Genomic DNA, 26,198 nt, shown 5'->3' with positions numbered 1-26,198 from the left:
ACCAAACGTGCCATCTCCACATACGTTTTTATATATTTACAGACACACATACACATGCTCACGTGTGCACACAAGGTAACACAAAAACACATACACACACAGGGTTAACACCCTTACTCATTACTCTGAAAGCTGCTCATTAAAGGGCACGAAGGGCACCCCTCCCTCCATCTCCTCACACCGTATTTCACATGACTAAACGCCTCAGTAGATGAAGGAAACGCTCCGATGATCCCATGTTCACCTTCTTGCGAAGCCACCACGCTGCTGTCCGTGGTAGCTGCGCCGCCTCACGTCCCCACCAGAAGCACATGGGGGCTCCAACTTCTACATCTTTCCCTCGACACCTGTTACATTCTGTGTCGCACTTGAGCCGTCCCCATGGGGGTGAAGCAGGGTGGTGGCTGACGATGGGGAGCACTTCACCCGCCCGCGACCGTGGGCATCTGTGCACCATCTCTGGAGAAATGTCTGCTCAGCTCCTCCTCCTCTGCTCATTCTTTAACTAGGAAATCCTCCTGTCTCTATACATTCTGGACACTAGAGCATCATCAGATGCGATGTGCAAACACTTCCACCCATTCTATGGGTATCTTCGTTATCTGAACAGCGTCCTTGAGTGCACACACGTTTCTAATTCTGGTGAATCTAACCGATCGAGGTTTTCGTTTGCTGCTTGTGCTTTCGGTGTCATGGTTATGGTCTGTTTTTTTTTTTTAAGTAGGCTTCACACCCAGCACGGAGCCCAACGTGGGACTTCAACTCCAGATCCTGAGACCAACGCCTGGTTCGAGTTCAGGGACTTAACCCACTGAGCCACCCAGGCGTCCCTATAGTTACGACCTTTTAAATAATATAGTTTTGTTTGTACAAACTAAAATATTAAATATTTTCTAAGTCAAGCTTTTGATAAGTCATATTAAAAAAGACTCATTCGGGGCGTCTGGGTGGCTCAGGCGGTTGAGTGTCCGACTTCAGCTCAGGTCGTGATCTCACTGCTCATGAGTTCAAGCCCTGCGTCGGGCTCTGTGCTGACGGCTCAGAGCCTGAAGCCTGCTTCCGATTGTGTGTCTCCTTCTCTCTGCCCCTCTCTCACTCACTCACACTCTGTTTCTTCCTCTCAAAAATAAATAAATATTAAAAAAAAAAAAAAAAAAAAAAAAGACTCATTCAACCCATTCAATTAAAGCTCTAAGCGGTGAGGGGCGCCTAGGGTGGCTCAGTTGGTTAAGCATCCGACTTCGGCTCAGGTCATAATCTCACAGTTCTTGGGTTCAAGCCCCACATCAGGCTCTGTGCTGACAGCATGGAGCCTGCTTGGTATTCTCTGTCCCCCTCTCTCTCGGCCCCTCCCCTCTCATGCGCGCTCGCGCTCTCTCAAAATAAATACATAAATAAACTTTAAAAAATATCTTGGGGCACCTGAGTGGCTCAGTCAGTTAAGTGTCTGACTTTGGCTCAGGTCATGATCTCACAGTTCTTGGGTTCAAGCCCCACATCAGGCTCTGTGCTGACAGCTTAGAGCCTGGAGCCTGCTTCGGATTCTGTTGTCTCCCTCTCTCTCTGCCCCTCCCCCCCCCACACTGTTTCTTTCTCTCAAAAATAAATATTAAAAACACTCACGCTCTGTCTCTCTCATTCTTAAAAAATAAACATGAAAAAAAAAAGTTTTTTTAATTACAAAACAAAAAAACACCTCTAACAGGCGAGTTAAAAATAGAAGGCATGTCACTGACCTGTTTACGGGACCTCATGGCTGCTTCTTCCAATGTTTCCGCAGCTTCAAATTTGCCTTGTCGTCTATAAAGTGCCCCGAGGTTTTTCAAAGTAGTTGTAACAGTCGGACTGTAGGAAAGCCCAGGATACACAGAGTATTAAATACAAGTTTCAGAACTGTCAACAACACATAATCTAAAGGACTAAAAGACACGTTCGTGAGAAACACTTAAGTTTCTACGGTATTTTCTTAAGCAGCAAAATTCTAAAATAGTTCTTCTATCCCAAGGATCCCCTGCCTACCAGTGCTGTGTGAGGCAGTGAGGCGACCCCGACCCTTACCGTAGACTCTCTGAGGGGCCAGGGCACGCTGCACTGAGCCCTGTGGCCGCTGGGACACGCCCGTGTGCTTTCCAGGCTGTGGCTGCCCCCAGGCCCTCTGGCAACAGAAACAGCTGCGCTGGGTGTGGCTAGTAGCCATCATGCCTCCCCTGGGGGCTGAGATTATTCTGCGCTGGGCAGTAAAGAGGACATGGTATTCCTTAAATTTTTTTTTTTTTTAACGTGTATTTATTTTTGAGACAGAGACAGAGCATGAACGGGGGAGGGGCAGAGAGAGAGGGAGACACAGAATCGGAAGCAGGCTCCAGGCTCTGAGCCATCAACCCAGAGCCCGACGCGGGGCTCGAACTCACGGACCGCGAGATCGTGACCTGAGCTGAAGTCGGACGCTTAACCGACTGAGCCACCCAGGCGCCCCAAGGACACGGTATTCCTAATGTTGCTGCTCACGGTCTCCCTCCTCTCCACATAGAGGGAGACGGAATGAGCACACAGGAGCCAGAAAGAGTGCGACGTGTGTGAAGAAGAGTGTGTCTCTGCCCATAACCACAGTCTTACTAAGAAACTTGAAATAAACCTAGTTCCTTTTAGCATATGTAAGTACTTCAAGAGGCTTCTTTCTTATTAAAAATAGGCGCTTAAGGTACAGAAACAAAGAAACAGGGCCTGAAGGGCTGCGTAGATTACGCATCCCATGCTTGATTTTGGCTCAGGTCACTGATCTCATGGTTCGTGAGTTCAAGCCACACATCAGGCTGACATCATGCTGACAGCATGGAGCCTGCTTTGGATTCTTTCTTTCTCTCTCTGCCCCCGTCCCAAGGCACATGCTCTAGCACTCTCTCCCCGTCTCTCTAAATAAATGAACATTTAAAACACAAAATTACAGGTTTTTGGACGGGAATTTGAAACAACAGGGGACTGTGCAGGCACACCATCTTACGGAACTTTACGTGTTCGGTCATTTACAAGCTGCCCTTAAAGCACCAGCACCTTCCAAGTAATTGTATTTCTCTAGGTAAAAAGACATACCTATCAACTTTGCAGGCTTTGTACCAGCCGCCATATTCTCCAAAAGATGTCCCATCCTTTTGCTTTCCCTAAATTATAACAAATGAGTAATTATTTTTAAAGCAACGTATTCAATTCAGAAAATCTCTCAAAACGTCGTGTTCTTACTTTGCATTCTTCTCTTTCTTCAGCGTGCATCCAAATGGGTTTATTTTCATCTAGGGGAGAAAACATAACATACTATGAAATCGAAGCACGGGAGAGCCCACTGAGGGGAGGCTGTCAGGTTTCAGTGACCGTAGAAACTGCAGAATCAGACGTAACTGCAGAGGTTGGCGGCTGTCTACCGAACCTGACGAATGCTGAGGCTCCTACAACGAAACTTTAGTGCTAGAATCTTCACGTAACACTGGGGAGTATTCAGAATTTGACAAAGCTAGCACTAAACAAAAGTCCAAGAAAAAGGAATAAGGTGCTTGGAGAGAACCTGGCAAAAGATGCGAGATACTCCCTTACGGTCTTAACCTTCCGGAACCTATACCACGCCACTCCATCCAGCGCTTCTAGACAACCGGCGTGTCCACACCACACCACGGAGGGGAAGCAGTCTGAAAAGTGACACTTATGAGAATATTTTTATGACATGAAAAATGTTTAGGGTACAAGTCTGAAGAAAAATAAGCAGTATTTGTGATTATATGTAAAGCATGGTTTTAATCGTGTAAATCAATCGGCACAGAAAGAAGGAAAACACTTGAAATCATGGGTGACCTTCACCTTCCGTGTCTGCACGCAGGAACCTTTCAAGGACCGGTTTCAGGCTCCCGAGGAAGAAACCTATGCTCACACCAGGTCACCCGCTCACTAACCACCTAACCTGGGCGAAGTCACTTAGTCTACAGTGTCCTCACTCCTAAAATGGATTAAGGTTGGATCCAGTTCACAGGAATGTTCAGAAAATGAAACGAGATCACACACCGAGACTGCCTGACAGAACTATGATTGTTACCTGGCACGTCACAGGACACTAAAGCCTATTTTAAATACTGGTCTTGACAAAGTGAACAGTATGTGAGGCTGCACTGTGGGTGCAGGGTTAGCCGTATCTAACTGAACTATTCCGAACTATTCTGTTGCTGGAATAGCCAACTACACACCAGCTAATAGAGCACGACTCCCAGACAACACAACAGGTCGCACATGTCAGTATGTGCACCGTGAGCAGCAAGGGCCCTGGGAGACTGGAGGTCACACATCGATGGCCACAGGACACACATATCTTGCCCAAAAAGAAATGCCTTCTGTCCTACGCTTTAACATGTGCATGGAAGGCAAATCCAAATACAGGAACACTGCCTTTTTAACTGGAACCCAATTAACTGTGGACTTTATACTACGGTTTTTAGCAAAATGAAGCTAGCAAGTCATAAGGAAACAAATATTCCCCAAGAACAGAATTTTGCAAAAGCAGCATTAAGGAAAGGACCTGAAATCACTACAAAGTCCAGACAGCCTCTGCAGTTAGGCGAGGATATGGAAGCCCCTGTGAACTGTACGACTCTGGGGAGACACTTGCTGTCCCGTCCTGTGTCAACTGAAACACAATCCACGCTCGGAATGGTGAGCCTGGGGCATTCCTAGATTCTCAGAGAAAAAGAGATTTACCGCTCCACTTACTAACGGGAGGAAAATAATATTACTACACTTCAAAGATCTTTCAAGAGTGGTTTCTAGGAACTCTCTATAAAAGAAAATATTTACTGGGGTGCCTGGGTGGCTCAGTTAGTTCAGCATCCAACTTTGGCTCAGGTCACCATCTCATGGTTCATGAGTTCAAGCCCTGCATTGAGGTCTCTGCTGTCGGCACAGAGCCTGCTTCAGATCCTCTGATTCCCTCCCCCCCCGCCCCTCCCCGACTCGTTCTCTCTCTAAATAAATAAAAAAACATAAAGAACAAAGGATAAAGAAAACACTTATTAACCAAAACCTCTTTCCCTACGCATTCTGAGGTTTCCTGCACACCAGTAACAACTGTCCTCATTCCAAATGCTTTATGTAACACCTGATGTGTGTGTGTGTGGGGGGGGGGGGGGGGTGTCCCTTATGTAACATACAAATACTGTTTTATTGAGCAATTTAAATCCTACAAAATATTTGTTCCAAAACTGTGTATTAAGTACCTATGATACTTTAAGGAATATGGAGACAGGCCTTGGCTCTTTAAGGCAGTCTAATAATCCAGTGGGCCTGGGATGGAGTTGACAACTTGCACTTCTGTCTGACAGGTCACAAGTGGTGCTGATGCTACTGATCCCTGCTGGCACTTTGAGAACCAGGATGACAGGACAATCCCAGAACCATTGATGTCTCCAGAGAGACTTTCTGGAGTTAATGCTCTGAACTGTGCATGAAGCAAGGCTGGACTCTGGAGAGGGCAGTGAGGCAAGATGTGGGGTGGGTGGCCCGTCACCCCTCACTACAAGAGGCACGACACCCTGGGGTAACTGGAGTAACCGGTGACACCAGAGCAAGTACGCGGGTGTTCTCCAACGCTCACTGGCTGGTAGGTGAGCGAATGAGCCTAGGACTACTCACACTGTGCCATGTCCTCTCCTCTAAGCACTATCTGCAAAATCATTTCTAAAATTCAAATTACGGGGCGCCTGGGTGGCGCAGTCGGTTAAGCGTCCGACTTCAGCCAGGTCACGATCTCGCGGTCTGTGAGTTCGAGCCCCGCGTCAGGCTCTGGGCTGATGGCTCGGAGCCTGGAGCCTGTTTCCGATTCTGTGTCTCCCTCTCTCTCTGCCCCTCCCCTGTTCATGCTCTGTCTCTCTCTGTCCCAAAAATAAATAAAAAACGTTGAAAAAAAAAAAAATTCAAATTCAAATTACATTGTCTCTTGAAAATACTAGGATGATTTGGGTATTACCAAGTTCCAGCAGGAAATCGCTCTTAATGCATTCTACAACTGTATACGCTCAGAAGCAGTAGTGTAGTTCTTACCATCCACAGAACCGAACTCCCTTTCGTGTGCACGAGTGAGAATCTCTTTGTACAGTGTTTCTGCTTGCTTGAATTTTCCTTGCTTCAGATAGCAGGAAGCCTTAAAAGAAAATAAAGTACTCAGTAATCTTCACATATAAATGAAATATACACTCTTACCTACAGGCTAAATTACAAAACAAACTTCAAAAGTTCAAAGAAAAGCAATTCTGGCTCTATCTACAGAGTGTGCCTCTATCAACATACCAGGTTATTTTTCGTTTTGGCCACATTGGGGTCATCAGGCCCCAGTTTTGTTTGGTAGATCTCAAGGGCTCTTTGATAATAATATTCTACTTCTTCGTATTTGCCCTGATTCTGGCACAGTAAGGCCAAGTTATTCAACTGCTTAGCAACATCGGGGTGATCCTTTCCCAAAACCTGGAACAAAATAGAGTGTATTAGAAACACTGATTTGTTTCACTCCCATCCAATCCATTCTCCACCTACGAGAAAGATCCTTCTAAACAGAAACGGGACTGTGCCTAACCTCTAGGCTTAATGCCATGCCTCCCCGTGCCCTGTAATAATAAAAATAACTTCACCAGAACTCTTATTCTTGGGGGTGAGAAGGAACCGTACATGCTTTAAACTTCAATTCTTAGAATAAGCCCACACAGTAGCTGGCAGTGGTGGATCATGCACGGTCTAAAGATGAGGACACTGTTCTATAAAGGCTGTGCTGGCATAAATGCCAAGGTGTGGAAGGGCCCTTTCTGACTCCAGCTGTTGCACAAGACTCATCCCGATGTGTACAGCCTTCAAAGGGAATTTCCAACTCTTCCACTCGCACTAAGCCTCTGCAGTCGCCCCAAACCACTTCCCCTCACACGGCAAAGTCCCCCTTCAGGGCTCTCCGAACTCTCATCCCAGATGTCTGACGTCCTTCTCTCAGTCCCCCCAACCACACCACCCACTGACTAATCAACCCTCAGGTCTCTGCAGAACCCTCATAGGGCACACTTCCCTACATCTGACTGAAGGGAGCCCCGGCCCGCCCTCACCCTGGTAACTCACAAGCATCCTGGTTTCTTCCTTTGCAAGAATCACTAACCGAAACTATCTCATTTATGTATGTAGTCCGCTGCCCATTACAACCAGGAGTGCCAGTGTTACATCTCCTTCGCCAGTGTAAATGTCCACATCCACAGAGGTATGGACACACGGATGAATAAATGCTAAACCATTTCTTCAGTACCTTGGGCAAGGGATTCGTTCTCTCAACTTGGTGCCTCCCCAAGAAGGCATGCTGCCCCTCCCTCCCTCTCTGCACTCCCTTGCTCTCCCTGCCTGTGAACCCTGTTTAAGACTCAGTACAAACACTGACCACTTATGGGAAGCCATCCCCGGTGCACCCCGGCCCCCTCCTGGGACTTTGGGGGGCCCATGCTCTCTGCACACTCCTGGAATTCTATCCTGGAAGCCAACTACATCCTGTGCCCCCTGGGAAGGAGCATTCTCTCTGATTTGTAATTCACCAGCTCTAACCAAGCAGGGGCCCCCAAGAACTCAACACGCATTGCTAAATGAGTAAATGAAAGCCACTATGTACAAATGAATCTGGTAGATCACCGTATAGAGTTCATAATCCTTAATTTGATACTTATGGGTTCTCCTTGACTTTAACCCTAGTCTACTCAAAATCTGACCATTTTATTTCATAAATATCATGTAGACGGCAGCAGAAAAGAAGTTCTCCTGCATAATTTGATGATGAGCCCTTTTTTACTTCCTCTTGTCATATGGCTGAAAGTTAAGTGACCTTGCAGTATCGCGGGTAAATAATCACAAAAAATACCAAGTTAAAGTACTACCCTTGGTCATTCACGGAATGGACCGGACACCTGAGCCTCCCTACTGCTGGAATTGACAAGCTACATTTTTTCCAATACCTAATTACCATAAACTGTAGCTCCTGGCGTAATTAACATCCATGACACTGACGTCATCTACAGTTCTGAGTTACACTTTAGTTCTCAAAATAACTTCATTTTTTAAGCTTTACAAGCGTATTTGGTGACTTTATTTTTAAATTTCAATGTGTTTCTTCTCGACAGGTACATGCCCCATTGTGAAATGATGTGCCCTCAGGCCTCCCACGGCCAGTGCTCAGAAGTTCCTCCTTCTGCAGGCATTCCCAGGCCACATCAGGCAGGGCGGGCAGACACGGACACCCCCACCCCTCTTAAACACCGGTGTGAATGCTGTGAATGGGCCAATCGGCTGTGTTTTGCAGGCTGTCCACCTCATACCTTATCCAATGAGTTATTTTCAGGAAATGGTCAGTCACCGCATACCACAGGGGTCATCTCTCAAAACTTAAAACCTGAAATACTTAGAAGACACAAAACACCACATCTCAAGACAATAAGCACCACTCCTCTGGCCGCACCTTTTCTCTGATCTCCAGGGCTCTTTTACACAGCGGCTCGGCCTCTTTGTACTTCCCTCTCTTGCCGTACAGCACTGCGAGGTTATTCAGAGTGGCTGCCACCTACCAACACAAAAGGAACGTCAAGGAGCGGTACGGGACTGACGGACAGGACTCAGAGCTCACACATCCGTCGGTGCTCAGTGTGCACAGTGAAGTGCTCTTCAGTGAAGGAAGAAATAGGACTTCGGTTAAAAGCAAAAGAGCAATTCATTATATACAGATTCTACGAAGTAAAGTGCAGGATACAAAAATTCAACAATCAACATCAGCGACATGATCTTGATTTTTTTTTTTTTAATTTCACTGGAAGCCACAAAGCCAACCCAACCAACGCAAACACAGATCTGTTTGCAAATCTGACCAGATTTTAAGAAGAAGATAACATAAATTCTTCAGAAAAAAAAATTACAGAAGTACATGCAATTTGATTTAAGACAAAAAAAAAAAAAATACAGTACGTGATCCATTTGAGATGGTGATGATGAACGAGTGTGCACCAGCACATGCTAAATATCAGAGTCCCCAGGACTGAAGTTTGTCACTGCTATCAAATAAGTCAAGACACCTACCTGTGCCATCTAGTGAAAAGGCAGCTCTTAAACCTTCCCTGTTGAGTTTAATATTAAAATGAGTTGGGTAAAAAAAAAATAGGGAAAATAAAATGTAAAAAGAATGAAAGAACCAGATATACAAACCGCGGGATGATCTTTGCCCAAAGTTTTTTCACGGATGGCCAAGGCATCGTTCAGTAGATTTGCGGCATCTTTGTATTTATTCTGGTCTCTAAATTGAAAGACATACAGTAAGTGTTTTGGATATAGCTTACTCCATCTTTTTAAAATGTAATTTTGAAACTACAGAAATAAAAGCTTCAACTATTTAAAAAATAAATCAACAATTAAAACTAATAAAAACACCTCTAGTGTACAAGAAAAAGCTTCCCCCAATAAATGTGAACTGGAATCCAGGCCTGATTAGTTTCTGAAGCTTGCCCTCCCCTCTAGATCACCAGGACAATGCCGCCCCCACAAGGCGAGCTGCCCCACACAGAACAAGTGAGCCAGCCCAGAAAGTGGGCACAGCTTCACCTTCTAACAGATAGAACTGATGCCAGCATCTGAGCCCAGGCTCTGCCAGTTACCGGCTACAAGGCTTTGGGACACGAAGAAGCCTCCCACAGTCCCAATCAGCCCATCTAGAAAGGAAGTGTATGACCTAACTCACAGAGTTGCTTTGGAAGGTAATGATATGCTATGTGTATAATGAAAAAGCTAGTTAAAAATAAATATGGCACATTATAGTGTCTTAATCTGGTATGCAACTTGCCACCATTTGCTTGTAGTAAGAGGAATGAGGATATTTTTTTGACTGTGGTAAGACAGAAACACCATCAGACCAGACCCAGCCTCTGCCCACCTTGGTTTATGTACTGACAATGTGATACAAAAGCTAGCACACATGTTTCTTAACTGAGTATGAGCTGCCCAGCAAGGCTTCGCCCTACAGAATCCAGCCTGTCCTACAAAACATGGGAAGGGTTCAGAAGGCCTATGGAACCTCTGAAGCACACTAATTCTGGCCAAGTGTTTTGAGATTTTTTCCTCCAATTATCCTACTACACATTATGAACTGGCTCAAACTTCTTGTGAAAATCAGCAAGTATGACAATTTTAAAACCTGCTAGAAACTTGTAATTAGTAACAACAACAACTAAACGAGACAAGGTATACTGAGCACCCTTCTAAACTGTGCCATAACATGTCAGGGACTATAAACCAATTGGCCAAAGTGAAGTCACACGAAGAGCAACCACACTGGTTCTCAGGCGTGGCCCCAAACCAAGGACAAGCAGCCTCAGCTCGAACACATGAGAAACCCAGCCAGCACTCTTTGAACCAGCACACCAGGAAAGAAAACCAGGAAGAAAACCGAGACTCAGAAAAGTTAAAGGCTCCGGACAACATCTTCGGTCTTGGGGCCATTTAGCAGAGATACAAACGGAGTTGTCCTGGCTTTAAATTCAGTGTTCTGGGAGCGCCTGGGTGGCTCAGTCGGTTAAGCGTCCAACTTCAGCTCAGGTCATGATCTCATGGTCCGTGAGTTTGAGCCCCACATGGGGCTCTGTGCTGACAGCTCAGAGCCTGGAGCCTGCTTCGGATTCTGTGTCTCCCCTTCTCTCTGCCCCTCCCACGCTCATGCTCTGTCTCTCTCTGTTTCTCAATAATAAACACTAAAAAAAATTTTTTTAATAAAAAAGTAAATTCAGTATTCTGGCTTCTCCTTGAGGACAGGAATTACATATTCCTCTTTAGGGCCTCACAGGAACCAGCCTAAAATCCTACCTATACTTGTGTGTATGAAACACGTTGAATGGGGACAATGAAGAAACACAAACCCTTTATTTGCAACCCACAAAACTGGAAGGGCCACAGCAAACCACTCCTACTGTGTGAGCAGTAACTTCCCCCTCCTCAGGTCCCCACTCACCCGTCTCTGATCTAGTTCAGGCTAGGTCAGCTAAGAGACACGCACAAAGGGCTCCAACATGTCATTCCCTGGGCCATAAGGGCTAATTCCTCAATTCCCTTCAAAGTGTTCGCCAGGGGCTCCTAAGGGAGGAAGCGTGCTGGAGTGACGGGAGAGACAGGGACACAGACACAGGCTGGTCCCCACCTTTATGGGACACGACTCTGGGAGAAGAGAGAACAAAGCGCAGACAGCCCCGATGCCGAGCACAGTGCACAGGCGCCAGAAGAAAGGCAGCGGTTAAGGGCTCTGGCGACACAACAGGGGCAAAGGGAGAGTGGGATCCGAGACTCAGAAAAGAGAGAGAGCTGACAGACAGGTGGGAAGGCTGTTCTGGAGAAAAGAAACCTGGTACAGAGCCTGCTGGAAAAAATCAAGAGTTGACTTTGGCCAGAGTGAAGGGTGCATGTGGGCTATTCTAGAAAGGCTGACCTAGGTCGTTTTGGGCAGCATCTGTTCCACAGGGTGACAGCCTCGCCACAGAGCTCGCTGAGTATTTTGAATTTAACCCCCTGGCTGTCTGAGGAGAAGCGAACAATAAAGCTGGTGAAGCAGCTTACGGGCAAGTTCATTAAAAACACGGCCTCCGGGAAAAGACCAGAGGAGAAAATGAGAACTACTAGCCTGTACACCAAGGCCAGGATGTTCAGCATGGTAGCCACGTCTGGGTGGTCGTGGCCGGAAGTCTTCTCCAGGTCCTCCAGGGCCTGCTTGCAGAGCGGCACGGCCACCTCGTAGCGCCCCTGGGAGGCGTACTGGATGACCAGGTTGTGCAGAGTGCGCAGGCGCGCCGGGATCTCGTAGCCGCCCTGCTGCGCCGCGGCCGCCGCACTGCTGTGCTGCTGCTGGACTGCACAGACAGAGTTTCGCTTGAGAGGACGACAGCACTGAATTACACCTTTCTTCTCTAGCTTTGGTCCAGGGTGGCGCTCGGGCCCCACGCTACGGACACCCACGCAGCACTCCCCAGGCAGGCTGCGTAACATCAGTAACTTGTCAGGGGTGGTGTGATGCCCCCAACAGAGCAGGCAGACTGCCCTCGGCACCAAACTAATTCTGCCTTTCCAACCCCGTAAGAGTCCACACTTCACGTCTGAACCGTCTATGCACGACCCTATCTCGCAGGGGCTGGTCTAACGTACTACTGTATCCCGCCAAGAAACTCTCTGAAGTTCTTTTGGGAAACATAACGCCATCCAAGTGCACAGAGGGCCGCTCCCGTGAGGCAGGCCACCGGCGCGAAGATGCCCACTGATTGTGGCAATGACATCACAACGGGACAAACCACCTTCCGTTTCTAGGCTGCCACTTAACCGCTCCCCTTCGCCAACTTACTTCCTTGGCCGGGTTCGTCGTCATCATTTGGGAAAAGGTCATCCAGAGGTTCTTTGGTGGAATCAGTGTCTTTGTCCTCCTATAAAATCAACCCAGGACAACTTTAGTTTTACGAGTGCTATAAATCCTGTACTGGAAATCATTAGTGTAAATTTCATTTTAACAAAAAATCTTAGAAAAGATCATCTGTTTTAAAATCAAATATAGTGCATTCTTGGAAAACCTAGAAAAGATGGTGGATAATAAATCGGAAGACTAAACACAACAGAGGGCTGTGTTAAGTTGCAAAAACATTTTATATTTGTTCTATAAAATGTACTGTCATCATGGAGATTTCACATGTATAACCTTATAAAGTTATGTTTTAGACACTAGACATTTCTGAGAATAAATACGATTCAACAAAAAATAAACAAAATAAAATACAGGATTATCCACAATTTGGCTTATCCATCAATTTAGCAAAGAGTAATAAAAAGCACGCAGGACTAGAACTCAAACATTAAAGGAAGGTGGGCGGGGGGTGAGGGGGGCAAAAGGCTGCCTTAGATTCTTCACTGCATTCTGAAGCAATTCAAATAGAGAAGGGGAAACTCTTACTTGAAATAAATTTTACTTGGAAACCAAGTATGTAAAAACAGACCAAAACAGCCCATCTCTGAATGCCACAGACCTGGAGGCTAGATCTCTCCTCCCTGCTCACTGCCTCCACCACAAGATCCCTAAGAGCAGTTTGAAACCTGCCAGCTTTGAGTCTGTGACTCAAGTGTCCCCACAGATTAGTGCAGGGGTCAAAACCAGGGCTACACAATGGACAGAACAGACGACAGCTCGACCAAGTGAGAAATCAGCATCACCCCGGGGGCAGGTCACATCACTCGCATCTGGACGGGTTAATCTAAGAAGTACACAGAAGTCACCTAGATAAGATTCCTGTCTGGGATGCATCGTCTAAATACACTCACAGAGAAACATCACACAAACCCACACTGCGGAACAATCTATGAAGCAACTGGCCTATACTCTTCAAAGATATCTATGTTATGAAAAGCGAAGAAAGGTGGGTTTTTTTGCTTCTTTTGAAAAGGACCTGTTACAGGGGCATCTGGGCGACTCAGTCGGTTGAGCGTCCAGCTCTAGATTTTGGCTCAGGTCAGGATCCCAGAATTCATGGGATTGAGCTCCACGTCAGGCTCCGCACTGACAGCAAGGAGCCTGCTTGGGGATTCTCTCTCTCTGCCCCTTCCCCGCTCACGCACCACTCTGTCTCTCTCTCTTAAGATAAATAAACATTTAAAAAAAAAAAAAGACCAGTTTCAGATGAATGACGACTAAGTGAACCAGACGCTGCCATGGTGAAACAGTGCTACGAAGGGCTCTGCCAAGACAATCAGGACAAAGTGAAGAGCAGGTGACGACTGTGCCTGTGTCAAACTGCCTGACTTGACCTGGCCCTGGATTCCACAGGAGTCTGTCCTCATGCCAGGGGGATAGGCCCAGCAGCAGAGGAATGTGGCATGAGGTATGCCACTTATTCGAACACAGTTCACAAGAAACGGTCGTTTGTGTAGATGCTGAGAGGCAGAGTTAGCTCACTGTTAGCTCACTTCTCCAAGCTAGATATTTTTTCAAAATAAAAAGTTTTCAAAGTCTCTATGAAAGCTTCCAAAACTATCCAGTATTCTAGGTGAATCGCTGGCTGGCTTCAGCATCTCCATTTATTCTCATTCCAACAGCAGTGTACAGCAGTGCTGCTTTTACAGCAAAACGTTCAGTTACTCCACAAGGGCGCAATACGGCAAGCCTAACAAAACAGGGTGCTGTGGACTGATGTGCCCCCGCCCCCACCCAAATCCTCTACTAAAGCCCTAACCTTCAACATGATGGCGCGTGGAGAAGGGGCCTTTCAGAGGCAACGTGGGTTAGATGAAGTCATGAGGATGGGGACGTCATGACAGGACTGGCGTCCTTCCTTACACGAAGAGGAAAAAGGAAAAGACACTAGACTGCTCTCTCGCTCTCTTCCTCTACCCACGCACGAAGGGAGGCCATGTGAGGACACAGCCAGGAAAAAGGCCCTCGCCAAGCACCCGACTGCTGACACCCTGATCTCGGAAGCAGGAGAAGTAAGTCACGTGGCCTATGGTATTCCATCACAGTGGCCAGAGTGGATGAAGACATGCACCGTGGTGACGGGAGATGTGACATTAGGGGAAACTGAGTAAAGGATATATGGTAAAGGATATATGGGAATTCTCTTCACTATCTTTTCAACTTTTCTGTGAATCTAAAATTACTACAGGGTGGCTGGGTGGCTCAGTCGGTTAGGCATCTGATTTCAGCTCAGGTCGTGATCTTACAGTTTGTGGGTTCGAGCCCCACGTTGGACTCTGCACTGACAGCTTGGAGCCTGGCATCTGCTTTGTTTTTCTATCTCTCTTTCCCTCCCTGCTTGTGCACGTGCACTCTGTCTCAAAATAAACATTTAAAAAATAATAATAAAAAATAATAATGAAATTAGTCCAAAATTTCTTTTAAAGTTGTTAACTGAACAGATATAAATGGTGGATGGAAAATAATCAAGACTGAGATGAACCACCAAAGAGAATCAACAAAAAAGGAGAAAAGCAAAATCCCTGGTGAACCCTAACATTCCAAGCATAATTAGGCAAGAAGGAAACATGAGTGAAGGAGCAGGAGACCCAGGTGGTGTCCTGGGAGCAGGGGGAAGAGAGTCTCAAAGAGAAAGTCAAGACCCACAGCACCACAGGCCACAGACTTAGTTACAGATTACAAGGCTAGATGACAAATGACTGCGTGGGACGCACGCTGACCTGAGAGAGCTCCAGCAGTGCGCTGGGTGTGGAAGCCAGACTCCATGGGTTAAAACGTTCAAGAGATCTCCAGCCGGGACAAACCTTGTCAAGTGCCTCTGTGCATCGTGCCTCACATTTACAAAGTATCTTTACGTTTCTGACCACTGTTCTAAAACACACATATGAGATGAGGGGCGCCCAGGGGGCTCACGCGGTTGAGTGTCCAACTCTTGATTTCGGCTCAGGTCATGATCTCATAGTTCCTGAGATCAAGCCCCACGTCGGGCTCTGCACTGACAGTCTGGATCCTGCTTGGGACAGATTCACTCGTTCATTCATTCTCTCTTTCTCTCTCTGTCTCTGTCCCTCCCTCGCTCACGCGCATGTGCTCTCTCTCTCTCGCTCTCAAAAACAAACTTAAAAAAAGAACTTGCAAACACATATATGAAAAGCACATGGCAAGGAGAACCTCCATGACTTGCCCAGGGACTAAGTCCCAAAAGTTAGAATCTTTGGTCTTCCTACATGCAACCACTAAAGCGGGGGCGGAAAACACTGACGGCTTTACCAAAAGAACCTACTAACTACAGCAGGGTTAACTGTCAATACTGCATTCCTTCTGAACCACTTACGGATGGAGAGATGTCATCATCGTATTTTTTTAACTGATTCATGAATTCCAGATGCTTCTTTTCTTCCTCCAGTTGAGCCACAGACTGCTCACTCTTCTGTAATTTCTGCTGCGTGTTGGCCAATTCATCCCGCAGCCACTGATTCTCCTGGCACAGGCGACGAACCTGTGCCCGCAGCTTCTGTTTCTCCGACTCGACAGCATTCAGGTGATTGGACAAAGCCATCATAACCTGGACAGACAGAAGCGCTGACAGCACTGCAGGGTCCAGCCCACACGTCCCCCTCCCGCCCACGCGCACACTGTGCCCGCTCTCCTCACGCGGGCAGGGATGTGCTGTGACACGGACAAGTACCACTGCTGCTCACTTCCCTTCCCACCCTCGGTCTCACGTACACAGGGGCGTGCGCTCAGAACACGTACAGGAACCCCACGCTGCTCTGCCGCTTGACAGCATCTCAAATAGACTAGCAATGGACACACGGCTAACTCTTCTGACAAAACTGGTACTTTTCTACTTTCTATCTAAGTGTCTCCAACGTAATTTCTCAGAGACCCTTTTCCACATCTGAGAGCGTGTGCCCAAGCAGGCCTGTGTGTACGGGGGTCACTCAGGGAGGGGCTGGTGACGGAGCCAGAGAAGGGCGGGCAGACAAATCTCTGATGTTCCAAGGTAAGGGAAGAAATCTTTGTAGCTCGCCAGGCTGTCAGAATGTACTTTGCATTCATAAGCTTAAGTCCAGGCTGTAAAATCTGGTGACGGCCCCAGGGCTCTGCCTGTGGTACACTGATTAGTTTCAGGGACAGACCCGCCTGAGGCATTAGCAAGCTCCTAGAAGTGTACGCGCAGAGTGAGCTGGGAAAAGTCGGCCCCAGTCCGTTCTGTCTTTAGACCATGCAACTGCCTTTCCCTCTACCATCCTCCTAGTTTCAAACCTGAACTCCAGAAAGTAAGGCTTTTTTCTCCTTTGTTCTTAACCCTAGTACTTGCCAAACTAAAAAGGAAGTCCATATTCCTATCACTTTGCAACAGAATTTGCCTTATAACAGATTCACAATAAGCAAACACAGTTAAAGCTCCACAATTAGTCTTTCACACAGTGGGAATGAAAAACTCTCGAATGAGGGTATGGATAGTCACTGTGGAATAGAACAGTGTCCTCTTCATGGACGTGGGACTTAGTAACCTAGCAGGCCCCACTTCTTTCTTCATTCACCGCACAAGAGGAGAGCCAAGAAAAAAAGAGGCCAAATTTCAGTGTATGTAATTTTACCTGAAATGTGCTGGCAGAGCCAACAGTTATCAGGGGAACAGTTACCACCTAGCTGTTTCTAATTTTTCACCTGTATGTCCAGCATGATAAAAACAAAGGTTTACTCAAAAAACAAAGGTTTAGGGGCACCTGGGTGGCTCAGTCGGTTGAGCTTCTGACTTCGGCTCAGTTCATGATCTCACCGTCTGTGAGTTCGAGCCCCGCGTCGGGCTCTGTGCTGACAGCTCAGAGCCTAGAGCCTGCTTCCGATTCTGTGTCTCCCTCTCTCTCTGACCCTCCCCCGTTCATGCTCTGTCTCTCTCGGTCTCAAAAATAAAGAAACATTTAAAAAAAAACAAAAAACAAAAAAAAAAAACACAAAGGTTTAGGGGCACCTGGGTGGCTCAGGCCATGATCTCACGGTTTGTGAGTTTGAGGCCCACGTGGAACTCTCTGCTATCAGCACAGAGCTCCCTTGGCGTCCTCTGTCCTCTCTCTGCCCCTCCGCTGCCCTCTCTCTCTCAAAAATAAATAAATAAGCCCTTAAAAAACAAACAAACCCACAAAGGTTTAGCAATCTTGTCTTAGGGTACTGCAGAGACTATTAGCTGTTGGCCAATATCCATTCTCCCTTCTTCCTCAGGCTTAAGAAGGTGGAAATGTAAGTGGGCAGGGCAGCATTCCCCAGTCTCCCTCACAACTAGGTGTGGCCATGAAACAAGGTGTGGCCAAAGAAACGTAAGCAATGCTGTGTACCAGCTGGAGGAAGTAAAGGGAGGAGGCACACCCTTCCTGTCCCTTCCCTATCCTAGAATGTGGTCATGTGGCTGCAGCTGGACTCCATAAAAGGTTGCAGCTCTGACTCCACAAAAGAAGCCGTGTGCAGCATAATGCAGAGGCCTGGGCATCCCCGAGGACTGTGCAGCTACACAACCTGTCTGGGGAGGCCTACCTTGGTATTTCTCTTATACGTGTCTGTGTTTAAGCCACTGTTTTCATTTATGACACATGCGGCCAAAATCAAATCCTAAATGACAAACAGGGTTACCTCCATTTTACTGCCTCTACTTGTTAAAACTCACACATACCCAAATCAATCACCATTTATATTACATACAAGCTGATCTATGTTATTCTGTAAGTATCTTCCCTCTAGTTTAATTAAACTACGTATTTCAGATGAAGTCTCCATTTCTCCAGACCGTCAAGTGCATGTTCCTGTCTGAGGCGACCTCACGTATACCTGTGCCTCACTCAGGCCAAGCTCCAGCATTTCCAGTGACTTCCGGATCATGTTTGATTTCTCCTCCACCAGATTACTTTCATCATCTTTCTTCAAACACTTCAGTGTTTCCAGTAAACTTTGTAAAATGGAATTATGCTCGTTCTTCAGAGCTTCCAGCCCCTGAATCACTTGCTTTGTCTTAGAAATAATCTCATCCTGTGTAAGCTTCTCCAACTTGTCTTCCTTTATATACACCATTGTGGACATGTTGTCATACATTCTAGAATGGAAAAAGGAAAACAAATTAGGTATCTCATTACAGGTTTGATTTATGTTACATCTTTAATAAAAGACATTGTGTGAAGAGTCTTAAATTAACATTTTTTTAGGTGAATAATAAACATGTATTTGTGACTTGTTGAAATACTGTACTGTTTGTTTTCCCTTTGCAGACCAATTTAATTATTTTTCTGGCTTAGGTCTGAATTCTTTTTAATGGAACAAATGACAGCAACTGAAATTAATGCCAAAGATTAAAAGCAGCAAAACCACCAAATGGCATTTCCAAAGCACAAAGCCTCAGTGAACAAAAGTTCTCTGAATGTTTGCAAGCTTTTTTCCCCCTTAATGAAATGCAGAAAGGACAGTAAATTCTTGGTAACATATTTACCAGACAAAGCCGTGAGAAGTGGTCACAGTTGGAAGAAGGAAGAAAACCAGCAAAGGAACATGGGAACAATCAGAGTAGCAGGAGAAGGACTAGGTCCGTCTGAAACACGGTGAGAGAGTGACATGAGCAGGATCATTAGCACTGTAAAGACTCAAGGAGAACGGGGGCCCCGCGGGCCTCTGGGATCAGAATAGCCGAGAGGCCAACAACATTTCATGAAATCATACAGTGTCTGGAACGGGCTCTAAAATTACAATGAGAAAGAAAAATGAAAGGGGCATAAAACAGCATCAGCAAAATCATGGTGACTGTGGACACTAAGCAACTGTCCCCACTTTACCAACTGTCTAGGTTTGTGGATGTTTTTAAACATCCCTCCCTCCCTCATTCTCCCTCTTTAAAATAAAAAAGATTTTTATGGGGCACCCGGGTGGCTCAGTCGGTTAAGCCTAAGCCTCTGACTTCGGCTCAGGTCATGATCTCACTGTCCTTGAGTTCGAGCCCTGCATCAGGCTCTGACAGCTCAGAGCCGGGAGCCTGCTTTGGATTCTGTGTCTCCCTCTCTCTGCCCCTCCCCTGCTCACGCTCTATCTCAAAAGTAAATAAACATTAAAAATTTTTTTTTTAATTTTTTTTAAATCTTAAAAAAAAAAAAACATTTAAAAAAGAAAGGCTGTTCACAGACAGGGATTGAAGTCAGATTACACATCAAAGTAATTTCCTCCAGAGCACTTAGCACCACCTGAAATCTTGTTTGTTTCCACATACTGCCTTCCAGCCTTGAATGTAAGCTCTACTTAAAAGGTAAGGGGGGGGGGGGGGGGCACCTGGGTGGCTCAGTTGGTTAAGCATCTGACTTTTTTACGTTTATTTTTTGAGGGGGCGGGGGAGGAGGCAGAGAGAGAGGAACAGAGGATAGGAAGCAGACTCTGAGCTGTCAGCACAGAGCCCAACACAGGGCTCAAACTCACAAACTGTGAGATCATGACCTGAGCTGAAGTCAGACACTTAACTGACTGAGCCACCCAGGTGCTCCAAGCATCTGGCTCTTGATTTCAGCTCAGGTCATGATTCACAGTTCGTGGGATGGAGCCCTGCGACGGGCTCTGTGCTGACCATATGGAGCCTGCTTGGGATTCTCTCTCTCCCTCTCTCTCTCTGCCCCTCCCCCGTGCACTCTCTCCTGCTCTCTCCCTCAAAACAAATATATAAGCTCTTAAAACACACAAAAAAATAAAAAGCAAGGGACTCAGAGCACCTGGGTGGCTCCATCAGTTAGAAGTCCAACTTGAGCTCAGGTCATGATCTCATGGCTCATGAGTTCGAGCCCCACACTGAGCTCTCCGCTGTCAGCTCAGAGCCTGCTTCAGATCGGTTGTCTCCCTCTTTCTGCCCCTACTCCACTGGCACTCTGTCTCTTTCTCTCAAAAATAAAGAAAAACGTTAAAAAAAAAAAAAAAAGGCCAGGGACTTTATCTCATGCCCCACTAAATCACAGGCCCTAGGGCAGCTCCTGAGCCCTGGCAGACCACCTGGTGAACACAGGTACTGATAGTGGTGTGTAAAGGGAAGCAGTGTCAAAATACCAAATACAGGCCACTCATTCCAGGATTTGGGAGTAAAGGCTCCAAGCAGTTAATGAAAGGGCCATGTTAATAACTGTACACACAGTTTTACAGTGGAACATTGCTATTTTTGCATAACTGCAAAAAGTCAATTCCTTGGGAATGCAAGCTGGTGCAGCCACTCTGGAAAACAGTATGGAGGTTCCTCACAACACTAAAAATAGAACTACCCTACGACCCAGCAATTGCACTACTAGGCATTTATCCACGGGATGCAGGTGTGCTGTTTCGAAGGGACACACGCACCCCCATGTTTATAGCAGCACTATCAACAAAAGCCAAAGTATGGAAAGAGCTCAAATGTCCATCAACGGATGAATGGATAAAGAAGATGTGGGGTGTGTGTGTGTGTGTGTGTGTGTGTGTATACACACACACACACACACACACACACACACACAGTGGAGTATTACTCAGCAATCAAAAAGAATGAAATCTTGCCATTTGCAACTACGTGGATGGAACTGGAAGGTATTATGCTAAGTGAAATTAGAGAAAGACAAAAATCACATGACTTCACTCATATGAGGACTTTAAGAGACAAAACAGACGAACATAAGGGAAGGGAAACAAAAATAAGATAAAAACAGGGAGGGGGACAAAACAGAAGAGACTCATAAATATGGAGAACAAACTGAGGGTTATGGGAGGGGTTGTGGGGGGGGATGGGCTAAGTGGGGGAGGGGCACTAAGGAACCTACTCCTGAAATCAGTGTTGCACTATATGCTAGTATGGATGTAAATTTTTAAAAATTAAAAATTAAATTAAAAAAAAAAACCAGTAATCCTTTTAACTGACCAGATGAAAATAAAGAGAGCCAATTTCTCTTGAAATTTAGAGGCTATCTCTGTAGGACTATTCAGAGAAATCCACCTCTGTACCACAAAGAACTCAGAAAACAACAAAAGAACAGAGGTAACTCCTCTACCTGACAGTCTGTATTACCATTACATCTGTCATGTATCTACTTTATGGCTCTCCAACCCCACTGCAAATCCAGGAGAGCAGGCCGCCTTGGTCCCAGTCTGTCACACAGTAAATGCTAACTACATATTTGCTGAACAAATTAACAAAACATTTCAGGAGCAGCTTCCAATGCTCACATCTCAACGGCACTACATCAAAGTGTCAGCCTGATCGTCATGCACAGTGAGGAGGATGGTGAAGAGGTGGATGTCCAGAGCAGGTGTCTCTAGAGAAAAGAGGAAAATCAAACTGAAGACCTCCCTCTCCACTTTTGGCAGCAATTTCCAAATGATTCAGCATTTTAGTCTTTTTTGCCCCAAACTAGAAGATCCAAGTGTCTTACTGAAACTCCACGCTAGGGCCTAGAATGCAGACAGCTGGGACCCACAGGCTACCAGAAGATAAACTAAACATATACGAGCAGCAAGAGCTAAAGGCACTGTCGGGACCTGCGAGGTGGGAGCACGAACTGGGGGGGGGGGGGGGGGGGGGGGGGGACAGCAGGCACCTCCACTGGAGAGGGGAGGCCAGACACACGAAGAAACCGCTCCTGAGGCAAGGCAGTCTTACCAGATGAGCCCATCTCCTCCAGACGGGAGTGCAGAGGGCACTCCCAGCCAGGGGAGCAACAGGGGCCAGGGCAGAGGCGGGAAAGCACCCACTGCCTGCGAGCAGCCTCGTCAGGCCACAGGTCATGGTGCTCGAGGCTCGTGGTGACAAGACCAGAGTCCAGGGGAGTAAGCCAGAGGACAGCTGCATTCTGAAGGCAGGAGCCGGCGGGGAGAATGAATGGGGCCGGGCAGTGCCAGGAAAGGGAAGACAACTCGGTGGTGGTGGCATGATCACAGCCCAGCAGATACGCTGCACTTGCTTCCCTAGCCCCCTGCCAGAATGAGGCTCATGCCTCTCCCTGGAAAGCAGAACACCTAGCCAGCACCTTCTCGGAGTCTTTTCAGACACTATTAAACTCGGGGATGCAAAGGAGAGTCTGGAGACTCTAGTGAGAAGTGAGAGCAACTTCATTACCCAAACCACCTATCTCGGCATGAATGGGCAGTAAATAGTGTCAATGTCCATGAATCCTGTCCATTCCCCAGAAAGTTAAAAACAGAACTACCCTACAATCCAGTAACTGAACTACCAGGTATTTACCCGAAAAATATAAAAACACTAACTTGAAGGGATACACGCACGCCAATGTTTACATCCGCATTATCAACAATAGCCAAATTATGGTAAGCCCAAATGTCTATGGACTGATGAATGGACAAAAATGGAGTATTACTCAGCCATTAAAAAAAAAGAAGGAAATCTTGCCACTTGCAACCTCTATGGATCTAGAGGGTGTAACGCTAAGTGAAATAAGTCAGAGAGAGACAAATCCCATATGATTTCACTCATATGTGGAATTTAAGAAACAAAACCAAGAAAGGAAAGACAGAGAGAGGCAAACCAAGAAACAGACTCGTAGCTACAGAGAACACACCGATGGTCACCAGCAGGGAGGTAGATGGGGGGATGGGGGAAGTAAGTGATAGGGATTAAGGAGTGCACTTGGGATGACCACCAGGGGACCTATGCGACTGCTGAATCACTATATTGTCCACCTCAAACTAACATCACGCTGCATGTTAACTATAGCAGATCTAACATTTAAAACTTAAAAAAAAAAAAAAATTAAATCCCAACCAATCACAAAGATGGTCAGTGTCCTATCTTTAGAGGTTCGAGTGGAGGCTGATAAAAGGGGAAGAGAGGGCAGTTTTGCTTATGCAAAAGAGAAAAAATGGGGAGGGGCAAAGAGTTTAAACAGGAATAGCAAAATCCTACCAGGTAGGATTCATAGACAGGAAAAAAATCACAACAAAATGGGAAAATTTAATCGTTTGACTGAGGTGATACTTCAAGTAAGTAAATACATTTAAAGAATAAGTCAACACATTTGAAGAAAACCAAATCTGGGGCACTTGGCTGGCTCAGTCGGTAGAGCGTGTGACTCTTGATCTCAGGGTCATGAGTTTGAGCCCCACGTTGCGTGTAGAGATTACTAAAAATAAACAAACTTAAAAAAAGAAATCCAAATTGAATTCCTCAGGGAATATGCAACAGAACTGGTGACACTGCACGGCGTGCTCACACTCTCGTACAGGCTTTAACCACAGACAAGGATAATAAATACAAATGTATCTGGACGGGCACAAACAAAAGGGTGGGGGAGCAGTTAAGGTAGATTTCTTTTTAACTTGTTCTTAACAGAAAATCAGTTAAGAATCCAAATGCTCTTGGGAGGCACTTAGCTCTCTTAAGAACGGAGATGATGGGCGCCTACAGGGCTTACTTTAGCCCAGGTCATGACCCCGAGGTTTGTGAGTTAGAGCCCCACACTGGGCTCTGCACGGACAGTGTGCAGCCTGCTTGGGATTCTCTCTCTCTCTCTCTCTCTCTCTCTCTCTCTCTCTCTGCCCCTCCCCGACTAATACACCCTCTCTCTCTCTCAAAATAAATAAACTAAAAAAAAAAAAAAAAAAAAAAAAAAAAGGCACTGAGAGGACGGGGTGCTATGTGGAAAGCATGGGCCTCAGAATCCAGAGCAAGCAGGTGCAGAGCCTGGCTCCACCGCCACAGCACAGGCGAAGTCCCCAAACTACCCTGGGTCCCAGGGATTAGAGGGGGCCTACTGTCCGGGCAGTTAAAGGCACAGGAGAATGCAGCTGAGTCACCAGGCACAGTGGCTGACCGTGATCAGTGCAGTTTCCACCTGGGAGCTAAGCAATCAGGAACATCCCTGATAAGTGACCGCTCAACACCTGCAGACACACCTCTGACATGGGCCTCAGTACTTTGCAAGACAGCTGATTCCTTGTTAGACTGCTCGGATAGGTAGTCAGAAAGTTATTCCTTTTGCTGAGTTCAATCTCCCTCCTTAAATTTCTATCCATTGAGGCAACTTCTCCCCTCTAATATAAACAAAGAATATATTTACTATCTTACTAGACATTTCAAATATTGTGGTTCAGTCAGAAGACTCTCCAAATCTTCCATTTCCCGAGCTCATACCTCATGCCACCCTCAGGTACCCCTCAATCATAGCAGTTTCCATACCCCCTCATCCAACCCACCATCATATAAATAGACCTACACATGCCACTTCTTCAGAGGGAAACCCACAGCAGCATACATGCTTAGACTGCTCCGTAGCTCTCTTAAGTTCTAGGCTAAGTCATTATGACCTAGCTTATATAAAAAAGAGTGCTAAAGGGGAAAAAAAGTGTTGTATTTCTACCGTCACTGTACACTAAATTCCATTTTGATTAAAAAAATTAAGTGAAGAAAGTGCCACAAGAAACTAGAAGAAACCTCAGGCGAAGACATATATGCATCTAGGTGAAGGTAAAGAGCGGTCCCTGAACAAAATGGCAGAAAACTAAAAGAAAGATAGGTAAGAGTTCGCTTAAAATAAGAAACTTCTCAAGTTTGCCAAATAAACTCTCAGTTGAAAGGGTTCTTGTAACGGTTACACTGATTTCTAAAGGGTAAAATACTGGGACTCTACGTCTGCTCAAACGCCACACTTTGTCAGCCTAGCAACCACAGCATCCCTAAGACTTTCTTGCAACTCTTGGGCTGTGTGTGCTTCCCAGTGATTCTGGAACAATGAGTCAGCCAGAACAATGCCTGCTGCTCCACGGGCATGCAGGAAGTATGTGCTCAATAAATCAATGAAACACGGGGTGCTCGGCTGGCTCAGGTGGAAGACCGTGTGACTCTTGATCTCCCTGTTGTGAGTTCGAAGCCCCGGGTTGGGTGCAGAGATTACTTAAACAACCTAACAAAAACTTTAAAATGAATGAATAAACCAGCCTTGGGAGCCAGCACATCTGATTCCAACTCCCTATTATCCCCTCACCTATCATGGAACCTCTTGGAGCCTCAATCCCCACATGTAAGGGGCAACAGACAGCCAACCCACCTGGAACATGGTACTCAAATACTCCCCTCCCACTTCCCTTCTGAGTAACACACTCAATATGTGGCCCCAGGTTATTCTTACTAGCCATGGAAAATTATGTCTATGCTTTTACTTCCAAAAAAAGAGAGAGAGAGAACTCTTTGAAGTCCCATTATTTGCTCTGTGAAAGCAAAAGAACTCAGTGCTCAATGCATAATCTCCAACACAGCACCTGACAAATCTGACATCTGAACTAAGCTCCTTAAACAAGAGAAGCCCTTCTTATGGTCAAACCTCTCAAATCCACCGTTCAACAGGCAAAGCTATTATGGTCTATTACACTGCTTGTCTCATTCAAATCCTCAACAAAGTCTGTACTGTGTCCACAGATTACAAAAGTCACTACCTAAAATAATAAAGAGAAAAATAATCCTAAAGCTTGATCTTCCACCTTTCTTTAATTTTAGAACTACTTTTGTCTCCATTATTTTAAATCATGGTTCAATCTTTGCTATTTTTATTGGGTAGTATAATGGTTTTGATGTGTATTTTTAAGACACACGACTCTCATATCCAAGGATTCACATCACTCATGTGACTCATGTGACACAACACCCAAGAAACCTAGTTTATCTCCGCATTCAGATCCCCAGTTA

At 46.1% G+C, this 26,198-nt stretch overlaps 1 protein-coding gene across 9 annotated transcripts in view; it reads right to left on the bottom strand.

The window, feature by feature from the left end:
• Positions 1–26,198, bottom strand: part of KLC1 (kinesin light chain 1) — a 66,415-nt gene that overhangs the window by 19,952 nt on the left and 20,265 nt on the right. For all 9 annotated transcript variants that reach the window (XR_008417382.1, XM_019434133.2, XM_019434134.2 and 6 more), the window contains exons 2-12: positions 18,350–18,611; positions 15,855–16,085; positions 12,407–12,485; positions 11,696–11,921; positions 9,241–9,328; positions 8,504–8,605; positions 6,319–6,492; positions 6,073–6,172; positions 3,238–3,287; positions 3,091–3,158; positions 1,737–1,845 (exon numbers count right to left, since the gene is read on the bottom strand). Coding sequence is in view for 8 of the 9 variants with exons in the window: in XM_019434133.2 (XP_019289678.1) it covers positions 1,737–1,845; positions 3,091–3,158; positions 3,238–3,287; positions 6,073–6,172; positions 6,319–6,492; positions 8,504–8,605; positions 9,241–9,328; positions 11,696–11,921; positions 12,407–12,485; positions 15,855–16,085; positions 18,350–18,610 (1,488 nt within the window). In the remaining variant the exon portion in view is untranslated. The remainder of the gene's footprint in view (positions 1–1,736; positions 1,846–3,090; positions 3,159–3,237; positions 3,288–6,072; positions 6,173–6,318; positions 6,493–8,503; positions 8,606–9,240; positions 9,329–11,695; positions 11,922–12,406; positions 12,486–15,854; positions 16,086–18,349; positions 18,612–26,198) is intronic.

This window comes from Panthera pardus, unplaced genomic scaffold (assembly GCF_024362965.1).
Source record: "Panthera pardus isolate Hobbes unplaced genomic scaffold, ASM2436296v1 HiC_scaffold_24, whole genome shotgun sequence".
NCBI classification, from domain to species: Eukaryota; Metazoa; Chordata; class Mammalia; order Carnivora; family Felidae; genus Panthera; species Panthera pardus.
Note: the sequence above shows the minus strand (reverse complement) of the source record. Positions and strands in the feature narration are given on the sequence as shown.